General features: G+C 35.2%; 2 protein-coding genes and 1 pseudogene across 3 annotated transcripts; 1 reads left to right on the forward strand and 2 right to left on the reverse strand.

The window, feature by feature from the left end:
• Positions 1-878: 878 nt before the first annotated feature.
• LOC130737156 (NAC domain-containing protein 83-like) lies at positions 879-2,252 on the forward strand. The gene is made up of 3 exons (XM_057588921.1): positions 879-1,056; positions 1,604-1,863; positions 2,175-2,252. Exons 1-3 carry the CDS (start codon positions 879-881, stop codon positions 2,250-2,252), a joined length of 516 nt encoding a protein of 171 aa, XP_057444904.1.
• A 2,378-nt stretch (positions 2,253-4,630) lies between these two features.
• On the reverse strand, positions 4,631-7,291 carry LOC130737157 (uncharacterized). The gene has a single exon (XM_057588922.1). The coding sequence runs from the start codon at positions 7,289-7,291 to the stop codon at positions 4,631-4,633; it is 2,661 nt and encodes an 886-aa protein (XP_057444905.1).
• A 777-nt stretch (positions 7,292-8,068) lies between these two features.
• On the reverse strand, positions 8,069-27,626 carry LOC130737158 (UDP-glucose:glycoprotein glucosyltransferase-like; annotated as a pseudogene). Its single transcript, XR_009018626.1, has 36 exons — positions 27,306-27,626; positions 26,801-27,217; positions 26,544-26,697; positions 25,971-26,033; positions 25,360-25,446; positions 24,295-24,391; positions 24,073-24,185; positions 23,067-23,182; positions 20,939-20,996; positions 20,372-20,524; positions 20,172-20,270; positions 19,924-20,070; positions 19,751-19,819; positions 18,842-18,933; positions 18,533-18,695; positions 17,937-18,071; positions 17,765-17,864; positions 17,577-17,671; positions 17,372-17,484; positions 17,026-17,236; positions 16,684-16,752; positions 16,391-16,536; positions 14,983-15,130; positions 13,915-13,971; positions 13,703-13,833; positions 12,385-12,473; positions 11,912-12,261; positions 11,685-11,774; positions 11,217-11,281; positions 10,991-11,093; positions 10,712-10,870; positions 10,399-10,539; positions 10,205-10,248; positions 10,003-10,117; positions 8,858-9,010; positions 8,069-8,736 (listed from the first exon to the last, which is right to left on the reverse strand). The product of XR_009018626.1 is annotated as a UDP-glucose:glycoprotein glucosyltransferase-like (transcript).
• Between the last annotated feature and the right edge of the window lie 73 nt (positions 27,627-27,699).

Here is a 27,699-nt window from a genome sequence, read left to right on the forward strand (position 1 = left end):
TAATTTTTTTTAACTATATATGATAATAAATAAAATATGAATATTTAGTGAAATGCATAAACACATGAATCTAAATATAAATGTGTTTAGTATTGATTAATAAATAATAAATTGATGTTCAAAAAAGTATTGATTAATAAATTCAATATAGAAAATAACTACGTTATGGCATTTCATTTATCATTGACTATTATTGATACAGTAACTGAATATAAAAATTAATGTAAATATTAAAATATTTTATACTATGGAATGAAAACTTGTAGTGTTATTTTTTTAATTGCAAATAATATATATTATATACTAATAAATTTCTCATAATATGTTAATCTAAATCAGGACATTAGGTTATATTATTTATAATGAGCATTTAATATTAAAACTTGTAAATTATATATTGTAATCGGATATTAGCTTGCAATAAAAGGTATATAATACATTATTTTAAATGTATATATTATATATTAAAAAACGGTATACTACCTCTACAAATATATTAGTAAATAATTTATATTGTTTTAAATAAAATATAAATTGAATTAATTTTCTTTCTATATAAAAATAAAGTATTAAATTTATATATAATTATTAATATATGTATATCCTAAAGGCGTTTGTTCTATAATAAACAACAAATTAAAATATTTTTTAGTATGGAATGCAGATATTTATTTTATTATTGTTCTTTGTGAATTATATACATTATTCACAAAAATATAGCGGATAATAATATTATTCAAATAAGGATATTATGTTTTTTTTTAATTGAATGCAGAATTTAAGTGATGACACTAGCTATAAATTGATATCCTAACCAAATGAGTTTTCCACAATAATTCACCCTTAAGAGTTCAAACACGCCCCTTGTTCATTTTGAAATGGAGAACCTCATGACTTATGAGGATGATGATGGAAGTGTTAGATTGCTACCCGGGTATAAGTTTGATCCCACTGATGAGGTTCTTGTGGATTTCTACCTGAAGAGAAGAGTTTTTGGCCAGCCTCTTCCTTTTGAAATCATCCCAAATTTTGATGTGTTTCAGACTGAACCTTGGGGTCTTCCATGAGGAGGTTGGTGAAACAAATTGTTTTAATCTCTCTTTTTCACTATTCCATAAGTCATATATTGTGTGTTTTGAATCAACATTTATCACAATTCCTTTTGGTAAAATTGATTCTAGTGATTTGAAAGTGGAGTAATATATGTTTGGATACATTTGCAAAAAGTGTTTTTTGTTTGGTAATATTGTGGAATTCAATTGTAAAATCTCACATCAGACTATGCTCAATGCATAAGCTACTCTCTCTAGCTTATACGAAAAGGGATTTTGGATCAGAAATCAGTGATTTTGGACCAGAAATCAATTCTTTAAATGATTCTCAAACATCAATGTTTTCGTCAAGAATTGATTCCACCTACTAGAATAGAGCCAAACACACTCTTAATCTTTTATGCCCTTGTGCTAACCTAGAGAAAGAGCATTGTATCCTATCACAACAACAACAAATTGAATTTTCCATGTCCATGAATGTTGTGTTGTTTGATTTAAAGAGGGAATTGAACCAATATGTTGTATTTGAATTTAATTATTTGTGTTTGCAGATGGAAAGATTTTCAATCAGCGCAAGTGCTTCTTCCACAACATAAGTGGTCGTGACATTGAAAGCCTTGACATAAGAGTTGTTGGGAGTGGTGAGTGGAGAGCTATGGAGAAAGAAAAAAATGTTCATATACATCAAAACAATGAGGTGATTGGAAAGAGGAACACCCTGAATTTCTGGGAAGTGCAAGGATCTTATGCTAAAAGAACTGAATGGGTGATGCATGAGTTCCGCCTTGTGTCAATAGCTAACCCATCTAAGGTAAAACATGAATAGTGACTTACTAACTGTTAAGGTAGAAAATTTACTAGAGATGAGATCAAATAAAACCATATAAATGGTAGATCACTCCTCACCCCTAAATTAGCTTTTCAGATAGAGTTAGGCCTAATCCGGATTATAAGACTACCCATCTTCATTATTACCAAAATTGAGTAGAGATTTATAGTAATGTCTTTTGAATTGTGATGAGAATGGTTGATTTGTGGTAGGAATAAGTACATTACCAAATTTATTTCATTTTGTCTTATTCATCATTATTTGATCACTGGACTTTCTTTCTCCAAATGCAGATGGCAAAGTGGGTCGTGTATCGCATCTTTCAGAATAAAGATCTAAAGAAGGTGAAGAATTCAAACAGGTCTAATTAGGATGGCTGCAATGATGGGGAGTGCTGAAGTCACTAATTTTAATGCTGAGAGTGGTTGTTTCTCATGCTTTCTCCCAATAATACCTTACCTTAAAGTGGGGACAATGAATCTCCCTAAACAAAAACATTTTCATATCCTCTTTATTGGTGACGTCTCACATAATTAATAAATAAGTAATTGTTTAATGTAATAAATATCATTTTGAAACTCTCTAAATCAGAGAGGGTTTGAGAGAGCTATTATCCCTGAATACATGCCTACAATATGTTATTCTCATTCAAATATCATACAATACTGTGATATGCATTTCAAAGGCATTTCTACTTTTTTCTAGTAATATGCTGTGATGCATTTAATTTAATTAACTAAAAGTCCTTGTATAAAAAAAATTAACCAAACATCTAATTCATTTTTTAATAAATTGAGTGAAGCCTCAGATGCAAAAGAACAATCAGAAATTATGAAACACACAACTAAGCTCAAAATACCTGCTATCAGAGGACAACATATCATGGAAAAGCTTCCAATGGACTCATTACCCTTTGGCTTTGTTCACACACCTCTATTCAATAGTCAACAAAATTACTCAATGAAATTAGTAAATAGTAATTATTATTTGTAAATAATTAGATAGTGATAATATATTAATTATCTATAAAAATGGCCTTTAAAATATTTTTTGGTATTAAAAAATCATTATTATTTTTATTACAAGGAAAACAAAATAAAAGTAATGCCTAAATAAAACTACTTTTACTCAATCGATGTTAATCGTGGAGGTAAAAAATGGTTGTTTAATCCCAAAGGTCAAGAGTTCAAATCTTAGGAGCTGCACTATTGAGGAGACTTTTGAGCTCATGTTCAAACCATAAATGATATGTACATAATTAACATGATTACTAAGCCTACCAAGCAACGATCACCCTTGAAACCAAAATGAAGAAGCTCTATTACCTGACCGAAACATATAACCCAAAAGATGTTGAAGAGATAGTTGTACAGCACATATAAGGTCTTTTTTCTCCTTTAAAGAGAAAATCGTCGTTAAGTTGATATTTAGAAATTAAAACTTTTACCCAAATTAAAGCTGAACTTTGTCACACACCAAAGGAATTGCCAAACAATTTCCATTAGCAAGGCAATATTCATGAACCTAGTTATCCAAGCATGAAAATATTAATAAATCATAAATTTATTTTTAATAACGTTCTTTATATATCTAAATTATAATTAGTCTTGCTGTCAAAATAATTATAATTAGTCTTACAGTTTTTTTTAAATATACTTTTTTAAATATTCTATATGAAAATATAATAAAACACGTGTGCAATTCACGTGCAATGTGCAATGTGCAATTAGTTAATTTGATTATTTAATAATATTTCATGTTTTTTTTTTTTTGAGGGAATATTTCATGTTATTATTAACTATTTGTTTTTGGTACAAATGTTATTATTAACTGTAAATGTTATTAGACTTTTCAATTTCTAAATAGATATAATTATTTTCAAACTAAATTGAATAACTTAATGTAATTCTAAAAAAAAACAAAATGAAGTGAGAATTAAAAAAAAATGCATATTAAATGAGAATTGTTTATATATTTTTCATATTAATTTTTTTATATATATTTCTTTGAAAAATTTATAAATATATATTTTTTAATTTTCATATTAATTGATTATATTTATTTTTGATTGAAAATTCTATATCAATTTTTTTATATTAATTGATTTTATGTCAATTGATTTTGAAAGCTAATTAAGTATCTTAAATTTTCTTCTTTAAGTAATTGAAATATATTTGGAAATTTTAAATTTAACATTTATTGCTATTTTAAATCAAATGAATATTTATTTCCTAGTCAACTTCATCCCTTAGTTTATTTCGATTTCAAAAAAAATTAAATATATTGATTGATTACTAAATCATTAATTTATTTCAAAAAAATAATCATTTATTTGACTTAACATATATTTCTAAATACAGACAATTTATTGTTATAGCAAATTCAGTCTCTTAACTTATTCATATTTCTGTTTAAAAAAAAACCTTATTCACATTTCAGAGAATTAAAGCAATTTATTATCAATATACAGGTGAGACCCCTCACGTAAGAAATGAGGTCAAAAAAGAAAATCGAGAAAACCAAAAAAAATTCAACAACACCAACCTTACCAAAAGAAAACAAAAAAGAGAAAGAAAAAAAAAACCCACAACTTGATCTGAAAGACACCCTAACAACAATAGAAACCCCGAAATATCCGCCACAACGAACCTAAGTTAAATTATTTAGAAGTAAGTTAATTTGGATATTTTTTTTTTTGATACAAGAATCAAAGCACAAAACAAAAGAAAACAAAAAAAACAGAAGGCTCCTAAGGCCTTAGGAACGAGATCCCAAGAGCGTCAGCCAAAAGAAGCTGCTGAAGCTCCGCAGGAGGGTCAACCACGACCAGAAACTCAAGAAGTTGCCCCGCACCAGCTTTCGCCAAGCAATCGGCACACGCATTCCCCTCGCGCAACGTATGTAAAACCCGGACACTCCACTCTCGCCGCAGGAGGCCACAGATAGAACTAATCAGCCCGGCATGCTCATGGAACATCGAAGGCGGACGGAGAATCAAGGAGACCGCGAGCAACGAATCAGAGTAGCAGACTACGCGACGAAAGCCACGATCCCATGCCAACCTCAATCCTCGGAAAATCGCCAGGAGCTCCATTGCAAGCACTGAAGCATCCTTCCCGAAGCCCATAAAGCCACCAAGCCACCTCCCAGAGGCATCTCTCAAGCACCCACCATAGCCGCTACTGTTCCGCGCCGCCCCGCGACTGCCATCACAGTTCACAGCAACCTCATCCTCCCCTGGCGGTATCCATGCCACCTCTCTCGCTGGCCTTGTCGAAGCAGGCTTACCCCACGCTCGTTCAAACGTCGTCTTCAACTGCATGATCCAGGCCACAAGCTCCCACTCCGTCATCACATGTTGCTCAATGACAACCTTGTTCCTTGCCACCCAAATTCCCCAGACTGCAGCCAACGTCGTAAACTCCGCACGGAGAAGACACTGACGCAGCCAGGCCATAGGGTCCTCCACAGCCATGTGAGCAACCGAAACGCGCAACCCCAAGCTCGTCCAAACCCGATTGGTCGCTCTCTTACTGAAGATTGGGAAGCCTAAATACTTACCAATATCAAGGGTAAAACTGATTCCAGTAATAGCGGTCACCTGATCCTTAAACCCGCTCTGAATGCTACGGTGTCCCATTACTCGAGATTTAGCCACACTCACCCTCATCCCTGAAGCTTTGCAAAAATTGTAGAGAACATCACGCATCACTCCCACTTGCTCCTCCGAAGCTCTCGTGAATAACAGAAGATCATCTGCAAACATCAGATGAGATAGCTGAAAATTAGTCCCCGCCACTGTCACCGGAAGCCACCTTCCATCACTAACCGCCGCAGAGATCATAGCACTCAGGCGCTCCATACATAACACAAATAAATAGGGAGAGAGCGGGTCGCCTTGCCTAAGACCCCGGCGAGGGTTAAAGGTAGGCAACCTATCCCCATTCCAAAGAACAGAAAGCTGAACCGAAGTCACACAGAACATAATTAGCCGAATGCAATCCTCCGGAAAACCAAAAACTCGAAGGGTGTCCTCTAGGAACCGCCAGTCCACACGGTCATAGGCCTTCTCCAGGTCCAGTTTAAAGATTAAGTCCCCCACCCGGCGGCGTGTCTTCATCATCAAGTGGACCACCTCCTGAAGAACAATCGCATTATCCGTAGTGCCTCTCCCAGGGATAAAACTACTCTGGAAAGGACTAATCAAATTACTCAAGTAAGGTCGGATTCGATTAACCAAAATCTTAGTAATCAGCTTGTGACTGACATTACAAAGACTCACTGGTCGAAGTTCCTTGCAACTCCTCGGATTATCCACTTTGGGAATGAGCACAATAAGGGTCTCTGCAATGTGAGGATCAAAGTTCCCATTCCGAAAAGCATCAGCGACAAATTCAAACACTGAATCCCCAACTACCTCCCAATACCGCTTATAAAAACAAGCTTGAAACCCATCTGGGCCCGGAGCTTTAAAGGAGCCCATCTGGTAAATGGCTGTGGTGACCTCCTCCCTCCCCACCGTCGCTGACAATGTTGCACAAGCCCGTGGAGGTAGCATAGTAACCGAGGGAGTATGCGCACACGCGATATCCACCTCCTCACGGGTAGCAAAGAGATCTAAGTAGAACCTCCTCACTTCCTCCCTAAGCACTTCCCCGTCCGTGCACCAAGACCCATCCGGCAACTCCAGCCCCTGGATATGATTACGACGCCGGCGGATGATTGTTTGAGCATGAAAGAAAGATGTGTTGCGGTCACCATACCTGACCCATTTTTCTCGAGATTTCTGGAACCAGAGCATCTCCTCATGAGCTAGCACCTCCTCTTGGTCCTTCCGTAGTTCCCCCAACCGCCGATGGAGATAGGCGGAGTCCACTGTCTCCAACCGCTCCTGAACCCGTCGAATCTGATCCGCAATCCTCCGTTTCCTCCTAAAGATATTTCCAAATACTTCCTGGTTGAAGAGCAGGGAGTCTTGACGCACACAGTCCAGGGATGAAACAAAATTCGGTCCTCCCTTCTCCCACGCTCCACTCACAACCGTCGCGTACTGGGGATGATCCATCCACGCGGCTTCAAACCGGAAAGGCTTGTTAGCAATCCCTGGCGGTGGAGGACAGCACCGCAGCAAAAGAGGGCTATGATCGGAGTGCATCCTCGGGAGCACCTCAACCGATCCATTCGGGAAACCCAAACGCCAATCAACATTAGCTAGGGCCCGGTCTAGACGGCGGTGGAGAGGTGGCCTGCCCTGTGCATGGCGATACCAAGTATAAGTCAAACCAAACGAACCCAGGTCCATCATTCCGCATGATTCATAACCCTCTACAAAGGCAGTAGCCCTTGAAGGAGAGAAGGTACCGCCCCTCTGCTCTGAGGCCACTGCAATATCATTGAAGTCACCAATCATCAATGGATATTTAGAAATTAATATATTGATTTATAAATAAAATAATTTGGTATTTAGAAGTAATATATTTAAAATAAGTAATTTACAGTTTAGAGTAGATATATTTAGATGTATACATTAAAATTAATATTATTTAGAAATTTAAATTAAATTTAAATTTCTAACTAAACTGAAATCTCAGTTTATTTCTATTTTTTTTTTTACTTTCTTACTATAAGAATTGAGTTAATTTGGAAATTTAGAAATTAGTTTAATTCAGAAATTTAATTTAGAGATAAATCATTCTATAAATTCAGAAATAATTGATTGTCAACTTTCTACCAATGTGCTACTCATTTTGCCTAAAGGTGCCTCACGAGCAGTCATGTTTATACAGAATTAATGTTTTATGGCTAGGCCATTGATTTAGTTAGGGTGATCATGAGAACTAGCAATGTAGTTTTATAGTGGTACGTAGTATAGAAATTCAATCAACCGTCTCACAGGTATGCTTCTAATGAAAGAGAAGCTAGCTCAAACACATGATTTCATGCAAGATTCTATTCGAGCTGTTATCATAAATATTTTGAAACATTGTCATACATTCACCATCCCAAAAACAATTTTGGCAAATGCAAAACATTTTGAGGTGTTAATATAATAATAATTTCACTAGTATCTGTAATATTTTCTCTGAAATGATCCAACCGACATTTAATTCTCAATTTTTTGATAAAAAGGACATGCTTTGATTTGTAGAGGATTTAAACAAGGAGGTTAGATGGGGAGGAAAACAAATCAAACAAAGGAGTCTTTCCTCCTTATAGCATGTTTAGATCAACTCTTTTTTCAGCTTAATATGAAATAAAATTACACTATCACTCATATATATATTTGGCATTGCTAAACTCCAGTATTCCTCGCTATTGTATTCGGATATTCCTTGAAAGAACAAAAATGGGCGTAGGTGGGCCGAGGTATCAGATTCATGAGATTAGATGGCATGGATACCAGTCTGAAATGGGCGTAAGTCAATATCAGAATATACTAACATTTCACTCTAACCAAAATATTCTTTTTGAACCTGGAAATGGCAACAGAGAAGGCAAATCTTCAATGCGTTTGGAAATGGCAACAGAGAAGGCAAATCTTCAATGCGTTTAACTGTTGTTATTGTGTTTGGCGGCATGCCAAGATATCAGCCAGGCCCTCCTTGGTAATAAATGTACCATTATGCTAATGTGGTGCCACTGCCAACTGCATCAACAGATCCTTTCAGAACACTTCTGTCTGTTTCACAACTCGGCTTTGGATTCCAAGTCTTCTTTCAATGAATCTTCACTTGTCAAATCCTTAGACTGGTCAGGTGATTGTGTTGGTTCTTGATCATCACCCAAGATTCGTGCAGTGAAACTACTTGCCTCCGAATCAAGGTCTGGCCACTCAGATACTATTCGTCTAGCACCCTGAAGACCAAAGTGGAGATAAGTTAAATTTTTGCAGAGACAATTGGGGCTACTAAAACATCAGCAAGTGATGCGATGGAGTTTCCATGAACACAAAACACTTGAAACAGCAAATATTCACCTGAAGTTTGGGTTCTTTTGTCATGGGATTGTTGCAGAGATCAATTGTTTTTGCCTTGGATTTTGTAGTATTACCACACCATGACTCACACCATAGCCATTCTTGTGGCAAGGAAAAAATGGGCACATTATGCTGAGCATAATTAGGAAGATCCTGAACCATGGAGAGCAAACTTTAGCAAGCCAAAAAGGTCCCTCAAAAAAGTTGCACAAAGTATAACAGTAGCTACATTGGAAGTAAATGAACATAACCCAACTATCTCAGAAGTTAAAGTTATTAGGTGAAAACACAAATGATTTTATATAACATGCCCCCTAACGCAAAAGCTCATTGGGCTTGAAGTGCGGACAATGCACAAGTTCTCATATCTTTTGCTAAAATTCAACTTTTTGTTAGAATAATGGGGGACTGCAAACCCGATAATCATAGAGGCTCTGATACCATATAAGGAACCAATTATACCAAAAGTTTAAATTAGTGAGCGGAGACAAAAAATGATTTTATATTATATTTCCAGCACTTATAAAGGTTCACTTTAAAGCAATATTTTGCTTCAATATAAAGCAGCCATCTACTGTGTATTTGGATTTCATTCCATATGTTCAGGCATATTGGACTTATAGGAACCATCCAATCTTCTTTTAACAACTTAGAGTATGTTTGGGTTTTGGAAACCAGTTTGCCGACGTGAAAAGCATAGTTTGCCTTCACCAGGCGCCCAAATCCAAGACTTCTCAAAGAAAGATATTAGTCCGTGGTAAAACTTACGTTTGGGAAGTGCTACCAGTAATACAAACAAGCTCTAAATCTTTTTAAGTGATTCATTTATTCTTTCTTAAACAGGTGTTCTGATCTAGTTGCTTGTTTACACTTCTAATGTGTTAGGGAGTTTTGATGTATGTATGGTTGGATTGACTCATGAGGGTGGAGTGTTAGATGTCATAAATTCAAGGCGTGTTTCATAGGGGAGCTACGTGATATAACAGGATAACACTGCCCAGTTTTGCTTTTAGCATCTTTTGGAGTACTTCTGGTACGGTCTCACTGAAAGTAAAATCAGCTTTTGTTGGAAAAATGAATCTTTTAAGTGATTCTTTCACAACAAAATAAATAATAGTAAAAAAGCTATTGACTTAACCTCTTACCTGATCCAAGTTGGATAGACTATTTGGATCCTTGCTAAGGGTTTCATAGAAAACTCTGAGATTATCTCCAGCTGCAGTCTCTCAGAACTTCTTCAGATCAACAACATACAAAGCACTGCAAGGAAAAAAACAAATTAGACAAATGACATTTTATATACTCCAACCCTTTTTTGGCAAGAGGATCAAGAAACCAGTTATTAACCTAATATGATATGGTTTTCCCCGCAAATGATCCTTCCAGAAACCCTATGGCATAAGAGTAACATGAACAGAAATTAGCATTCAATGCTGAAACTACAAATAATTGCATCAGTATGATGACAACCAAGAAAACATGTATGTACAACAAAATAAAACAATAAATGATATAAATTTAAGTTCAACAGTGGCATTTACTTGTCTCCAAAACCGGTATCCATCCATCTCCTTATTGTTGTCACAAAATGGAGTATATGCCAGAGGTTTTCCTTTTAAATCCATGTCATATAGTTCTCCCATGTCAGCCCTGACAACCTGATCAGCATCTACAAAAATGACCTGCAAAAACAATAGACTTTAAATTAAAGACAAGTTTGCAGAGGATCTTTCTTTTCATTTCTTGTTAATGTCACATGAGATGCATGAGCGGTGACACTGAAATTTAGAATGCAGAGGAGAACAAAAGGAAGGAAAACATGGAGTTGGATGCAGAAGAAGAAAGACAAGATACCTTCTCCAGGGAAAGGGGAAAGATGACATCCAGGAATAAAATTTTATACGCCCAAATTATTCGCTGCTTTTCTTTCTGCTTGTGCAACCAAGTAGGCCATTTGTATGTGATTAGTTCATATTCAAAACCATACTCTTGGGCCATGCGGGGAATCAGATCCTGGGTATTCAGATGACAACCAATAGTCCAAGCGTGTCAAGCGGATACATTAATTTCTGTTTTAAAGTTCCAATATACAAATCAATAAATATTTAAGCATTAAGTTGGTGGGTATATCACCTTAAAACGAGGAGAAAGGTAGTTCTTTATGAACCAGAATTTCACTGGACGAGGAGTATTCTTTAGAACACTTAGAATCATAATCTTCAAAAAGCGTTCATATCTGGTAAAAATACATCAACCCAGACAAGTGAGACAAAACGCAAATACCTGAGACAAAAAAGTGTCTTGTGGCCATAATTAACAGCAAACTGTAATATCAAGTTAAAACAAGAGAACCACTTACAGATGACCCGAAGCAATTGAAAAGATATTAATTGTTTTTCCATGGCATCCCCCCCTTGCTTTCTCCTATTATGAGAAAAAGGTCCAGTCTGTTACAACTCTAAGAAATTATCGTGAAGGTTCATAAGATGAGAGGAAAGTTTAAATGGTGCAGAAGGTGGGAACAATACTTCAAAGTATACCATGTATTTGGACAAATCAGAAAGACTATATAACAATGGCAGTCTTATCATGAACCAAAATTACTACTTCAATCTCAAGCAAGGCATTACATAATTCAAAGTATTGAAGCATAAAGACCAAAACATCCAGATAAAAAAAATTATAAAACAATACCAAGTTTGGTTATAGTTTGTTACTAGCCCTTTATACAAGATTTTCATGGAAATCTAACAAGGGCAAATGAATTCGTGCAAAAGGGACAGGATGAAGAAACCGAAAAAGAAAAAAAAAAAAAAAAAAAACTCACAGGTGAATTGCTTTCAGCTTTTTTAGATTGTTCATTGTTACCAATGAAACCAGACGCCCACTTTAGTAAGTTGGAATTCCAGGTACTTCCCTACAGAAAAAAAAAATCAAAGATATCTGTGAGGATTGGCAGCTGCTACTGCTAAGCTTTTACATTAAAATACTAATGTTTTTTCTTTTGTTGACACTAAATTTTTAAAAGAAAAAAATTAAAGAAAAAGCACTCACTCTCTTCTGATCTTGCACATTTTCACCATCATCAGGAATCAGCAATTTCTCATGTTCCTTGCCCTTTCTTTTCACTACTTCCATATGAACTACTTTACCCCGTAAACTATTAATAGTGATGAGTTTTGATGATTGTTTATTCTGACTTCCATCATCATCCTCCTTTAAAATATAGAGCTCAGAACTCCTACCAGGAGCAAGTTGCAAGAACCAAACACCAGGAGAGACTTTCATTTGCCAATAACCAAGATTGGCCATCACAAGGGTATCAACAAGATGGGGTGAAATTTGGGTTCCAAGAATCAACTGAAGGCCTCGAGGAGGATCATGATCTTTCTCAGAGCAATGACCTGATTAGATGGACAATTGTTTAGTAAAAAGTATTACTTGATAATTAATGCTATTTATTTACGAATGACAACATCAAGAGAATTATCAGCCTATATTTTTAAATATACAAAATGCAACTTTACCTGTGAGGACAAGAGCTTCAAAGTCAAAAACCGCTTGCAATGTTCTTGTGTCGCCAAGGTTCTCAAGCAGAATGTTATCTAGGTCATGGCTGCAACATGAGAAATCATATTAGAGGCTAAAAATTTGAAACAAAAATATCCGTTGTTTATACACACAGAGAGAACACATGTTGAAATTAATTACCAAGACCTCCCTCAAGGAAAGGCAAACTACCTCCGCAAAAAAAATTAAAAAATCCTTTCTATTAAAAGGAAAATGCGCAGCATTTTTTATACTTGAACTCACCAATTTAATGATCATTTTTTTTATGATTTGATGTCTTAACCTTCAATTATATGGAACTAACTCAAGTTTAGAATCTTTAGATGCACAGGAAACCTCTATTGCTCTTCATAATTAACATCATATTAAAGTTTAAAAAGTGTTCATTCAAATATATTACATGTTTCTTTACTATCGAAGATAATGGTATAGGCTTATAGCTACACTAAACATATAAAATATGTCTAGCCTGGTTTAACATGTCTAACACTGAACTAATAGAAGAGGTTATAGGCTTATAGCTACACTAAAATTTAAAATGAGGGAGGTCAATGTGATTTGGTATGAATAATTCTTTGAATCCAGGCGAGTTTTAACTCTACCCAAAAGCTAGTTCAAGAGGTGAGGATTGATAAAACCTTTATAAGGATTACATTGGCCATATGTCTAGTCATTGTGACATCTTAACACATCCTCCCACACCCATGATTGGACATCTGCAGTGTGGAATTTGTAGGACTGATGGTTGCGCCTGCAGCAAAGGCAGCGTAGGATGGCCAAAAGGAAGGCAACTAGAGACCCACACCATAATGAAGGCCAAATTTTGGGTGGTGGCAGCATTGCAGGCGGCTAAGGGCCTGCAATGAAGGCGGAATTTTGGGTTCAATACTAGATCTAAGATAGACTCTAATACCATCTTGATATTTGGAAAGACCTAACCCTACCTCAAAAGCAAATTCCAGAGGTGAGATTGACCAAAAAAAAAAGAGGTGAAGATTGTCCAAAGCCTTTATATACTACTTTGGTCATACAGCTAGTCGATCTCTCAATACACCTGTTCTTAAAAACCTTCTCAACTTTCACTCAACAAGAAAAGTAAAAGGTGAATCAAGATTAACAAACAATCGCTAATATGGAAGAGTCTCCACCTAACAACTTAATCTTTTAGGTATCATGTCAAGAAGCAATTCTACTAAAAGCTAAGGCTGATAGCCTGATACATGGGGGCTCATCAACGGCTTTATATCCAGTAAATGCTAAAAGGATAGTACATACACAGCAACAACGGGCTCAACAAGCCAAGGTTCGGGGACATCAAGATTCATGGTGAGAGTCTTAGACAATGGCATGTTGGCGAAAAATGCTTTTGGTCCGTTTATTGAAGAGTCGGTGTTGCTAAAATCATCCTGCAAAAGTAATAAAAATATGAGAACCCAAACACTAAATCTTATTTAGAATTATCTACAAGCCATAAGTGTAAGATATACCATTGACGGTACTACATATCTGTAGTAGCTCTTCAGAGGAAGATCAGCAAGGGAACTCTGGCATGAAGTGAAAAGTATCATTCAATATTGGTGCATTATGTTGGAAGTAAATTAAAATTCAATATACCTTGTAGTGTAGAAAATGCGACTTTTATGGTAAAAAAAAACTCACAAAATCAAAGGATCTACAAAAGCCAAAATTTAGAGCAGTGACAGGAAGTCTATGTTACTATTTGTTTTAGGATTTGTTATTCATGCGCAAGTATATGATCACAATCACAATCATTAATTTCATTATCAAGGGATGTGATGACTTATTATACCTTCTAAAGTGAGGCCAAATCCATTTTTTTTAAAAACAGTTATATGTAAAAAGCAAGATATATAAGTAGGACAAACAAAGCTTCCACTACTACACGGGTCTTGAGAGGGTAAGATGTAAGTAGCATTAACCCCAGGATTGTAATCAAAACAAAAATATTATACTCATTATCTTAAATTATATTTTCCGAATTTCATACAATGAACCAGCGTGTTAAAGTTACAAACTGGTCTACTTCTACAAGCTTATACATATGGGAATGCTGCAGGATTACGTAAAATGATAGTATCGGTTCAGATATAAGTTGCAAAGCAAAAGCCATCTAAAAAGGGCCCAAACATATAACTTAATAACAGCTGTAGCCTTATTAAATGCAAGGGAGTATGCAAGGGAGTTTAGAGTTCAGCCACAAGCCCAAACATATAAATGATAGTATTGGTACAGATATAAGTTGCAAAGCAAAAGCCATCTAAAAAGGGCCCAAACATATAACTTCATAACAGCTGTAGCCTTATTAAATGTAAGGGAGTATGCAAGGGAGTTTTAGAGTTCAGCCACAAGGACAACACTTTGGCTTTGTCAAATTCCAGGTAGACAAAACCATAATTACAATTCTTTTTTCAGCTTTATCATCTTGATACATACTAAAGGCTTCAGAAGACAATTAATGGAGGAACAAGTAAAGTAAAGGGGAAAAAGTTACTTAATAATTATAAATGTAAATAGAACTATAGATATCAACCAACCAATGGATTCAGTACAATCCTCATGCTGGGCTGAATATATTTCCACAAAACTCGAAGAATTCCAGACAACTTCTGGCTGGTTGGACTTAAAGGGTCCAGAACCGCATCAATATGAATGCTAGAATTTTCATTGTTTAGAATAATGGCACTGCACAGAAAAAACAGTAGTATATAATTGTTAAATTCATAAAATTATACAGTTGAAACTTGAAGCCAGCAACCTATATATGAATAAACCTTAATAAAGACGATAAAACCAAGCACAATTCATGCCTTCTTACCAAGCACAATTCACTAAGGAATTTGCTGGGGAAAAAAGATATTTTGAAAATTTTGTCATTCATTCTGATAGAACTGGACGAAAAACAGAATCAAATAGAGTTATCTTATTGCAAAAGAATGAAAATGAGTTTATAAGATGGTGGTATTCAAGAGGACAGTATTCTCCAACAAAAGTGAAACATTTTTTCCCGAATAATCTCCTAACTACCTCCTCATTCCACTTATAGGTATGCTAACTAAACTAACTAACAGTTACAATAGCCTAAGTAACTAACAGTTACAATGGCCTATTAATTCATGCCTAAACTAACAACTAACTATCGACCACCTGCATAACAGGCTCAGGCCCATTATCTCCCAATTTCTTACTTCTTCTATGATACACCTTATTAATAGGTGGTCTATTTCTATCATATTCTGAAAACAGATACAGTTGGACAGCTATAAATTTTTTTAAGAAATGCTATCAACACTCATTTTAATACTCTTTAGTCTTTACAACACTCATTTATTGGTTGAAATATATGTGGATCCCAATAAAGTATAAGGGTCCACTTCGAATTTGTTGGAAGCAGAGTGTTAAAGTGAGTGTTGGTATCACTCCTCATAATTTTTTCAAACACTACCTGTCATAGCCTGGAAAAAAATGAAAAATGCTACAGACATTTTTGTAAGGATTTCTTAAAAGTTAAAACAATTAACAAATTCCGAACATGGGCAAGTTTTAACTTCAAGCATAACATCCAACTAGGGACGCAAAGAACACAAACAGACTAGAAACAGCTGATCGAAGTGTTGTTAAACGTTCACTCCTTCTAAACTATCATTTCACTCTTAACACTAGGAGTCACATTATGTTTGTGTCTAACTCATTATCTAGTATATTGGGCAGAAGACAATAACTCATGAGGTCCCCAGAATGCTGATATTGATAACCTTCCTGTGATTCAATTCAGTTTACATAGAGAAATAAATGGTTTCATCGCATATACTTAGAAATATTCACCTTCATTAATACCAAGTGATATTTAAAATTAATGTCTCATGGGAAGATGATAAGACAGATGTACCAAAACATCAATTTAAGCAATAACCACAGGACAAAACCGAAAGAGCAAAGAGAAACCTTGTCAGCATGTCAGGGTCAACATCCTGCCATTTAACTTCTTCAATAATTTCCATAATATGCTTTATCCTCTTCTTAAGCTCTATTGATTCAAGAAGATGCAGATCAGCACTCAAAAATGTGCTTTCATGAATACGATAAGTTACCTATAAAACATAAAAGCTAAGGGTTAACACAGGAGGAATGACTAAGATTCTAACATCGATGAAAAACTGATCAAGTTGGAATTGACACACTAAGAAACGAAGACCAAGTACACCATGAAAAAACCCAAGAGATTAAGAAAGTCTTACCCTTCCATTCGTGAAGACAGCATTAACACCAGATTCAGATCCAAGTACCCTGTACAAAAACTTTCCCACCTGATAACAAGAAGGCTCATTAATACAAACTCCCATGGTCACTAAATAAATAAATAAATGAGAGTGAAGGCTCTTCGCTCTGAGATTGAGCCCAGAACTGTCTAAACCTTCACAAAACAAATAAGGGAAGAAAGAGAGAAGGAGCGTAAGAAAAGCAGAGCATCATTTCGATATGGTAGGAGAATCAAATGAAAACATGAGGTAAAGGAGAGCATTGAGGGATCTGGCATGCACCAAAATGTTATTATTTAATGGCAAAGCAACCAGAAGTACCTTCATCAATTGACTTCTCACTTCATCAGCAGAAAATTCTGAGAGGGCAGATCTACAGTCCTCGGATGGGAACCCATTAGCCTCAGCAAGCTCACAGACCTTGTCAATAAATGCTTGGGTGTTATCAACTTCCATAGCTGACGTAGTGATGAATTGCTTCTGATAGAGGGAGCATAACTGATCCAAGAAGTCTAATACATTCTTCTTATGGCTGCATAAAATCGTGCATTCATACAATTGATATAATAAAACTGCACATTAACTATAAAAAGGAATGAGTAAACTATAGACTAATATAGCAATCAATCTATTGAAAGTCAATTACTCCAACAATTAACAAACAAACCTATATGTGGATGTAGTGATATCAAAAACCTTCACGAAAAGGAGGGTAAACGAATCTGAACTTTGATTGGCACTAAACAGAAGACCTACACGAGCATCTGTGGACCCTTCCATCTGTAACATAATGTAAGTAGGTCCAACTCATGATAGGCGTCACACCAAAAAACTAAAAAGGAAGAAGAACTTTCATGCAATGAAGCACTGACCAGATAATTTAAGCCTTGGCGAAGTAATTTCATCCCACTTGCTGAAGTGATATCAACGCCAAGAAGATGTGTCACAGGCTTCAAATCATCCATTGCTGGGCCAGACAAAAACTATTAATCCACATGGACAAAATCCAGAGTGTAAGAGTGAACCTTTATATTCTAGTATGACAACAACAACAACTTACTCTCAGGAGAATGCAAGTAGTCAATATCATTCAGTATAGATGCCTCTCCAAAAATAAACGTCGAAAGAGATATGAATCTTGGTTTGTTATCAGAAATAATCTGTATAAGAAATTGATTAGTCTCACGTCATTATACAAATTTCCCTGATCTTAAAAGTTTTACACGTTATACCCGAGGATTATAGCGTTGAATACCAGCTTCTGATAGGAACTTGGCCAATACATCAGTGTGCGGTTTTATTTGTCCATAATAAACTTGCTCTTGGATTCTTTGAGTCTCTTCATTCAAGGCATTTAGTAGAGCCTCCTGGTAAAATCAATTGCAAATATATAACTGGCAGAGAATCTTATTCTATCAACACACTATCATGATGACACAAATTACTCTAATAACAGAAATTGAATACTTTAAACTAAACCGCGCAAAGTGGACCCTAGTTAAAGACGACATCAAGCACACAACTAAAATGGATTCTGATCCTCCACTGTGCAAGGTGCACATCATCTAGTAATCTGAAAGTGGTTAACCGCTGGAAATTAAGAAGCTTATTTAAGAAAAACACATTTGGTTAGTGCTAGCTAAGACGCAAAAGTTCAAGATTGAGCAGTGAAGACAGTTCTTAGGCCATATAAAATGTTGCAAATTTAAGTACAGCCCCAACCCCAATACCAAAAGAAATAAAAAGAGCAGAATTTCAGAAGAAAAATAAGTTATTCTGGAAGTAAGATGAGGCGGAGGAAAACATTCAAAAAGTCATTACTCATTACCTCAGTCGGATCAATAACAAGCCCATTCATCAACAGAGGACATTGAATCTTAGCTAAACCAAGCTTAAATACAAGCTTGGAGCTTTCTTGAGACAATTCCTTCAACTCTGGCTCCTTCTCCAGCTTTAACAATATCTCTTGAGGTGGGGATTTTACCTTAGGTCTACAGAAAATAGTGAGAATATCCAATCCATGTCTTTAAATAATAGGAAAATAAAAACACAGAATGTTACTGAAAAAGAAGAGAAGCGCCACATTAGAGAAATGTCTGCAGCAAAATGGTCAACACAAACGCCTAGCAATACTCACAATATTGTTTCTACAAATGCGGATTCAACATGGTGCAGTTCAAGATGAGAATCGTCTGCATGATCATCTGATTCAATGCGAAATTTATTAACCTACAAAACATGTACAATGATGTTTTGTCAATTCCTAGAGATAAGTTTAGAGATAGAGCAGAGAGAGAGAAAGCAAGGAGAGATAAACAGATTTGCAGCCTATATACTGTGATCATTGAAGTTACAAGGCTGAGCTCAATATATAGCGCTTCCAGAGTACAGCTAAATCACGTAGGGTTAGTTACATCAACAGCTGTACTTAACTGATTCAGTTACGTGACAGCTGGGCAACTCAACAGCACTATGATGCACTATGCTAACTACAAGTATGACGCGCTATGCACACTTTGCATAGCATGCTGACTTATATTATACATTACTCTAATATCAGTTGAATTGCAAACTGTCAAACTAGACTAATTTTAGATGACTTGAACAATGTCAACAAGCTTCGACCAAAAGCCTATTTATGACACAGTCATGTCATTTATATCCATATAACAAAAAATCTTGTTAAACTGGAACTTGCACACAAAATAGCGTGTTGTTTATAAAGGAAAATGAGGCTTTACTTGTTTACATTGTTAACGGTGGGTGAAACAACTTATGAGACTGAATTATCCTGCAAACTAGGTTCATGACTTCTTTCGTAGTAAGTCCTAGATTTTATTAGTTATTATCTTTAAAAATAGTGCAGTAACAGGCAAGAAGACAAAAATTTGAAATCTGTCAATTTTCTAACAATATGTAGTCTTCTGAATTTCAGTCATGTTAATCTTGTGTATATTCATTTAATCTAAACTAAATAAAAGCAGTGGTCAACAAGGTTGTAGAAACAATGAACAGAAGATAACTAATATTTATGACAATTTCATACATTGCTCAAAAACTCAAATGCCATCTGAATACCATGGTTCCCCTTGATATAGCTGAAGAGACGTATGATCTGAAAAAGCAAAATGACAAAAACAATGTATTATAAACTTGCCAGTAAAATTTTCTAAAAAATATGATTGCATAAATCCTTGAACCACAAAAGACAAAGATTACCATATTAGATATGTCCTCCTCAAATTTGTCTCCATCATCTTTGGCAAAATGGTCCTCTAACTGCATGATGTACTTTGAAGAATATAGTACAATCCCAAACCTCACAGGAACATTATTCTCATACAATGATATGATCATATCAATGGACTGCAAGGTTTTCAAACAAAAAGCAATGCTATGAGGGATTTCACTTTAAAATACATACAAATAAAAATGTGAAAATGTTATTTTTGAGGGGATAAACTTGCCTCAAGACCACAAGTGGTTGCTGGGTCAAGAACAAAAACAGCATGGAAAAGATTTTTACGGATTTGACGAAGCTGCCCAGGGAAGACTGGCATCAAGATCTAAACAAAATAAAAGATAGATTATGCTCAGATGAATATTCACAGCACGGATAGTTTGAAAACAATATCATGGTCCAGTTCAAAAATAAGTAGCAGTTAACCTCATTTAGATTGCTTCTCCACCGTTTGTATTTGTCATCCTCTTCCAAGTTATTGAGATAATGAACATGATTAGAACGAAAATCAACACGAAACATATCGGACTCTGATGGAGGTAAAGTTGACAGCAGTTTTCGCACAGTGCTATGAGGAATCTGCAATTACTCGGAACATCAATATTACAGTCTAGATATATAGCAAAGCATCAATCAAGTGCAAAATGTCTACGTCAAATTCTCACAACAGATTTGCGAAGTATGTTAAAAAGAAAAATGGAAAGATGTCAAGATGTAATAATGTTAAGAGTTAACTGTGCCAACAGATAACTTTATCCACTAAAGCAATACCATTAAGCATTAACTCTCATCACCCACCTTTCTGTTCCCAACTTTTCTTAAGCAACTATCACTGATTACATATGAAGACAATCATCATATACTTCCAGTTTTAGCACTATTTATAACCATGTAGATTCTCATGTATTAGAATGCCTCAGATAACTATCTTATTAGGTGCATGACAAGTTAACTAGAAATTAGTCTGGTATTAAATGATCAGTTGGAACTCACCTTCAATTTTGAGAACTGATCAGCCAACAACAGGTCCGGATGAACCATGTCAATCAACCTAACAAAAGATAAGAAGGATATAATATCAGAAGTTTGAGAACTTTCATTTAACTTGAAGTTTAAGACATCCATGAGTTCAAAACAAACTACAGAAAACCAAAATTATATGATCAACAATTACAAGTCATCAAGAAAGTAATGTAAAATTAATTTTGCTAAAGATGTCATTATAAAATAAAACCATTCATGAGTCTTCAACCTACAACTTAAGTTTTAGGGTAGTCGGTTCATGATATGCTATTAAAGTCTCCATGACCAAATGATCTAGAGTTCACTCTTTTCCACTTACATTTTTCTAATAAAAAGTTGAATTTCAATACAAGGTACTGAGGTAGATCAGTCCGTATAATGTCCATGTTTCAAAGCCTTCGGCCCTTTCGTGAGGGACATGTTAGAGATGTCAATATAAAACCACTTATGTATCTTCACCTAATAGCTACAACTTTTGGGTAGTTAGTTTCATGATGAATATCAAGCTTAACATGATTAACTATTATGAACTCCATATGCTATGATGACATTTTACAGAGTTGGAAAAGATTTAGGGCCTGTTTGGTTTGTACGTTTCCTGTTTTCATTTTCACTAAAAACTGAAAATAAAGTTAGAAATGTGTTTGCTCAGAAAAAAGAAAATGTTTTCAGAGAAAATGGTGCTGGAAATGACCCCAATTTTGAAAATAAAAAAACAACGTTTTCTACGTTTTCAGACTTTTAGAAAACGCGGTGGCAAACTTGTTAATATGGTGAAGTTTTTTTTTTCGTAACTATTTCCTTTTTTGGTTATCTGATTGCACCCGCCCCCTTCTCATTACTCTTTCTCTCTCTTCCATTTCTTTGTACGTTCCATAGTTCTACTTGAATTTTTTTTGGTACGTATAGTTCCAGGGCACTTGATAAATGAACACATATATTATTTTATATTATATTTTTTATTCATAAACTATTCATTAATGAGATATAAGTTTATTTTTATTACTAATTTGTATTAAATGTATATTATTTTTTGGTTTTCCAATGTATTCTATATATTATCGGTAGCTACCCAAGAGAGGTAACTCAGTTGGTAACGCAGACTGAGTGTACGTGTGGGAAGAGCTCTCTGGTTCGACTCCCACACAATACACTCTAGGGAGGGATGAAGAGTCTTAAGACTCTGGCAGCATTCAAAGAGTGACATGGTACCGGATGTTTATACCAAAAAATATTATCGGTAGCTATGAGAGTAATCCCCTGAGTTTCTGAGATCACGTGAAGTGAATACGTCTCTTTAAACAGAAGATTTCCCATACGCACCGCTCAAATATCAAATCTTGAACTAGATGTTTAAGGAACCCGGGACTATTGTTCTTTGTTTTAAATGTATTTAAAACAATAATTATTAATTTTATATTAAAAATAGTTAAATCAAACATGTTTCCAATATTTTTAGTTTTTGAAAATAGAAAATAAAAATTCAAAACAAAAACATTTTCTACATCTTAAAAATTTGAAAATGAAAACTGTTTTCAGAAAATGAAAAATGAAAATGAAAATAGAAAACGTTTTCTCAAACCAAACAGGCCCTTAAATTTTAAATTTTCATTGCTCGTGATTGCAGTCAAATTGGTAAGGCAAGACTAGGGACAATAGCAGTGTTAGTATAAAAGACACAGTACCATCATATAGGCTTGTATCAGAAAAGCCACAATATTGGTTGAAGGATTATTAAGACCAGATATAATCAAATAACATATATTTTGGGTAATATAACTGTAGATAAGAAATGCCTTTGACCTTGATAGCCAAGTTATCTTAAATGAGAAATTCAATCAGATAACTAAGCTACCATAAATAAGCTCAACCTAACTAAACACAAACTGAAGTATATAAATAGACCTTGATCTATTCGTCCAATCTTTATCATTCATAATAAATAAGTATTAAGTGCAATAGCAATGATTTCATATGCTGGAGATGCTAGAGCAAAAACCACCTCAGGCTACAATATGAGTGCATACATGAAATATGAAGAACAGAAAATATTTCTGCATTATAATGTAAACAAAATCAACAGGAGAAAAAATATTACAGATAAAGGTCAATATCTTCAACATTGACTAAAGCACCATTGAGAGCCATTAAAGACTTGCCAGGTGGGATCATCCGCTGGTTTGCCATTATTTCATCTCGAACAGAATCATCTAACTGTCGTGCATACAAGTTCCATAAGAATACTAACAATCAGTGTAATTAATCGCGGATCACGGCAAATCGCGATGAGCCCAAAATCCGCTATGACATATAACGGATAGCGTAGCGGGCAAATAGCGGAAACCGCATAGCGGTTAAAATAAGTAAAATTTTATATAAAAAATAGCTTGTCACAAGCTATTATTTCAAAAAAAAACTCCTGCATAAAAATAAAAACAAGACATGTAATGAAAATGCATGAAATAACCATTCATAACTCAAAAATATTAAAATATCCAAGACAGTTCCAAATAACCAGACATTGTAAACTCAAAACAGTGAAAATAAAAACACAAAACCAGTCACTGTAAACTCAAAACAGTGAGAATGAAGAAGAAGAGCGTAAGGAGAATGAAGTGAATAGATCTTAATAAAGGCAAAAAAAAAACGTTCAGGTTTCCTAATTCAATGCCCCAATCAACAATTTCCTGTTCAGGTTTCCTAATTCAATGCCCCAATCAACAATTTCCTAATTCAATACTCCAATTAAGCAATTTCCTAATTCAATGCTCCAATATAATTAACCAATTTCCTAATTCAATGCATCAATCAAGCAATTTCCTTATTCGATGCTCCAATCAGCCAAAAAAAACGTTTAGGTTTCCAGGTAATCCGCTATTTCCGCTTCAGTGTCCATCGCCGCTATGGCTTTCACGGCCGCGATTGCGTTTATCGCGGTGGCCGCGACGTCGCGGCGTCGCGATCGCGCCAGTCCTAAAATCCGCTACGTTATAACGGCATAGCGCTATGCCGTTATAACCGCTATTTGATAACACTGCTAACAATTATTTTGGAGAAATGTCATATATCTAATCATCAAACAAAAAGTAACAAAGATTACTTACCTTCATGCGAGACAAAGAAGACACTATGCTAGGAAAATTTTGATTAATATCCTGCATTGATTGCAGAGGATCAGAGGCACGGACTATTCTCTGCACAGTTTGATGTCCAAGATCTGTTATCATAAAAAAAAAATATTAAATCACAGTTCTATAAACCCAACAAAAAATGGATATAAACAAACAATCAAGTTCAATTATCAGGGGGAAAAGGGGTTGCAATACCCTTTAGTTCCCAAACATCAAGTGTATCTGATATGGTTGATGACAACAGATAATCCCTGAAAGCCATGATCTCGGATGTTAGCTCAGGTTTACGTTCCTGCAAGTAAACTCCGACAAGTAAACTCATTTGTACCTCGATAATTTCCTAGGTATAAATCTAACAAATATTGAAACAAATTTTTAGATATGCATGTCAATCCCTTGATGTCAAAAAGGTGGATACATTTGAAACATTATCACCAAATATGCAACATCAAGCTAACAGATCTTAGAGAGGAAGCTGCAATTGAGATATCTTGAATTCAAAGCAGCAGCCATGACATGAATGGTAAGAGCCTATTAGGTTCATAGAATGTATATGTGAACTATCAATTCTAGATATATAGTCTATTCTCTCAAATTTTAGGTGAATTGCTGGGATCATAGTTTCATAGTGAAAATGAACTAGCATAAAGCCCTTATCCAATTTATTCTCCAATCTCCAATCTCCATTCAATGTAGTTGTCATGTTTTCCTGTATGTTCTGGTTATGTTTCAATGCTTATGTTATTTTTATTTCTTTATTTCTTCCTTTCTCATTTTATTTGGGTCTTCGAAAGCATATAATGTACTAGAGGTTTTCCTCTAATGTTTTTACCCAAAAATTCTTCATTTCTTCTTGAAAAACAAAGCTTACAGTGTACTGTATAGCACCTAATACTAGCATCTAATACATAGGTCATCTGTGGGTTAACTGAACGTCTAAACCCAACAAGTAGTTGTGGGGGATTACAACCTCTTAACTGTAATGACAGCTTGCAGCTGTCATGCAACTACTTAAACTACCCAGCTAGCTATTACATTAGTATTACATCCATATACTCTATTAGCACTAAAGCATATCAATTAGAATAAAGAGCCGGGGAACAATAACAGATATTACATAACAGAAATCTGGTACCTGCAGACACCCCATTCTAATTTAATTTGAAACATAGAATGGATTCAAAATGCCTACGAATATCAGTTTTCTTTCTGATGTGTATGATAATTGATAACAAACAAATGTAGGTGAGATTGACAAACCAGAATTTTAGAGAATATGAATCCTCTAACTTCTTGGCTAAGATCTTCAGTGCGGGGATCCTCCAAAGTCACACCTGCAATCCAAAACTGTATTTATACGGGAATAACACCAAGCTAACATTATGCCCACTTAATAAGAAAGCGGGTAAAAAATATTTCTTTGACCATTTTATTTGGATGAATTTTGTATCAAAAAGAGCACTGAATGTGTGAATCCAAAATTAACTAAAATAAGGTAAATTTCTTTTCAATTATCTGTATCCAAAATCAGTAACTTTCAAACTTCAAACAAAAGCCAGAACTGCGGAGTAGACAGTAAGAATTAGAGCATATATTATCCTACAATACAAATGAACCAAAATTACAAATAAAGGCAGAATGAATCGCAGAGAAAGAGAACTTTCATGAAACAGCAATGCAAATGTTGAGATAATTCACATAAACCCAAAGAAAGAAAGAATACAGTACAGTTTCTCTAATAATATGACACTTCCAAAATTATGACCAAAGTTAAACAATGAAAAGGAGACTAAAACAAAATTGCTTCAACATTCAAAACTATAAAACCTTAAGTGGAAGTTTGCATTCTAAAGCATGTCAATCATTCCAACCTTTTTTAATTGTACTGTCATTCCAGCTGGCAATACCGGTCTTAATACATACTTGACTTTTCCCTAAACACATTTGGACAACATATTAATATTGGTAAGGGAAACAGGCATATAACCATTACAAGACTATTTGTGGAATGACTCAAAAAAAGGATCTCTTAATAAAAAAACAGCAAAGGAACCATAAACACTTAGAGTAGTTATTAAGATAAGTAGTCATTATAATCATCTGCTCTCCATGTTGATAAATTATTGTTATTAAAAAAAGACAATAAATAAATTATATACAGTAGTATGATTGCCTAGTTTTCCTTCATTTTAAACATTTTTAATAACAGTTCCTTTTGGAATTTTTCTAGTTTTTTACAAATCCCAATAGTTAACATCTGGCCAATCTTTACAATTTCATGACTAATGTACCTATAACCATGTCCACAAAAAAGTTAAAAACTATTGCATACAACTAGAAAAATATCTCAGCTTAGGAGGTGAGGTGTGTACAGTGTGATGCTTGATAGACTGACATTAAAATTTTCTTAAGCCTACAAGGGATAGATTATCAAATCAAAAGACCTGTTTGGCAGCTCCAACAAGAGCAACATGAAACTCCTTAAAGCAAGTGGTGCCGAGAGCACCATAAAGGACAGCAACCGGACTCCCAGTGGTCGAATCAAAATGAACATGATCAAACTCAAATACTTCAGGTCTCTGAAACGTATCACCCACCCTGATGACAAATAAAAAAGTTAAAACTTTTGAGTATGAAATAAAACAAAAGGGAACATGAAAGGAGAAAGAAAAGGCATTAACAAAAAGACAGTAACACTCACAGTTGATCAGGGGCTTGAAGCCACTGAAGCAGTTCAGAAACATGGAAAAACAAGTGGTCCCCAGTATCCAGCCAGCAACATATACATCGAGGGCTATTGAGGGTAACACCAACACGCAAAGGGTCTAACCCAGAGCTGTTTTTGGCTTCAACGATCTCATCATCGGGAAAAGACGAGAGAGAGTCAAGGGCCAACTGGCGGTAAAGGACGAGTGTAGGGGAAGCTGATCTGAGAATGAGAGAGAACTCAAACAAAGATGTCAAAGGCTCTCTGAGGAGAGGGCGAGCGTGGTGTAGAATGTTCTTGACACAGTCCTTAGCAGAGTGAGATTGAGCATCGTCGTGGTGAGAAGCATCATGGAGCCAGTTTTCAATGAAGTCCCAGAGAAGGTGCGGCTGGTGTTTAGATAGTAATTCCCTGTTTCACAAATCGAAAATGAATTTGGATTGAAGGAATGAGAAAATCAAAGAGAGAGAGAGAGAGAGATAAAGAATTAACGACGCACCCGGCTTCTAAGAGAAGAGGAGTGGCGGACCATTTAGCACGAAGGGAGGTTTGGACATTTTTGGGGCTTGGAGCGGAGGTTGAAGAAGCAATAATCCCCAGAAGAAGAAGAAGCAGAAGCAGAACACTATATTCAGATCTAATTCGCATTGTGTTGAATGTATTGAAGCTAAGCTAAGCTATGCGAAGTTAGGGTTTGGTTTTGGAACCATGAGTGAGAGTGAGATGTGATGCGGTGGTGGTGGATGTGTCGAACAATCACGTTGTTGAGGTTAAGTTGCTTCTGCTCCGCCTCTGTGTGTTACAGTTTTGGTCTGGTCTTTTGGGAAAATATTAAAAGAAAAAAAATAAAATAAAATTGAGAAGGGAAGAACGATGGCCACGTCATATTTTGT

Source organism: Lotus japonicus, chromosome 2 (genome assembly GCF_012489685.1).
Source record: "Lotus japonicus ecotype B-129 chromosome 2, LjGifu_v1.2".
NCBI lineage: Eukaryota > Viridiplantae > Streptophyta > Magnoliopsida > Fabales > Fabaceae > Lotus > Lotus japonicus.

Bases quoted from the DNA above. Each gene is read 5' to 3' on its own strand.
- LOC130737156 (XM_057588921.1), top strand. From the start codon at position 879: ATGGAGAACCTCATGACTTATGAGGATGATGATGGAAGTGTTAGATTG. The intron at 1,057-1,603 runs GTCTTCCATGAG...TTGTGTTTGCAG, and splicing joins GTTTCAGACTGAACCTTGGG to ATGGAAAGATTTTCAATCAG. The intron at 1,864-2,174 runs GTAAAACATGAA...CTCCAAATGCAG, and splicing joins CAATAGCTAACCCATCTAAG to ATGGCAAAGTGGGTCGTGTA.
- LOC130737157 (XM_057588922.1), bottom strand. From the start codon at position 7,291: ATGATTGGTGACTTCAATGATATTGCAGTGGCCTCAGAGCAGAGGGGC.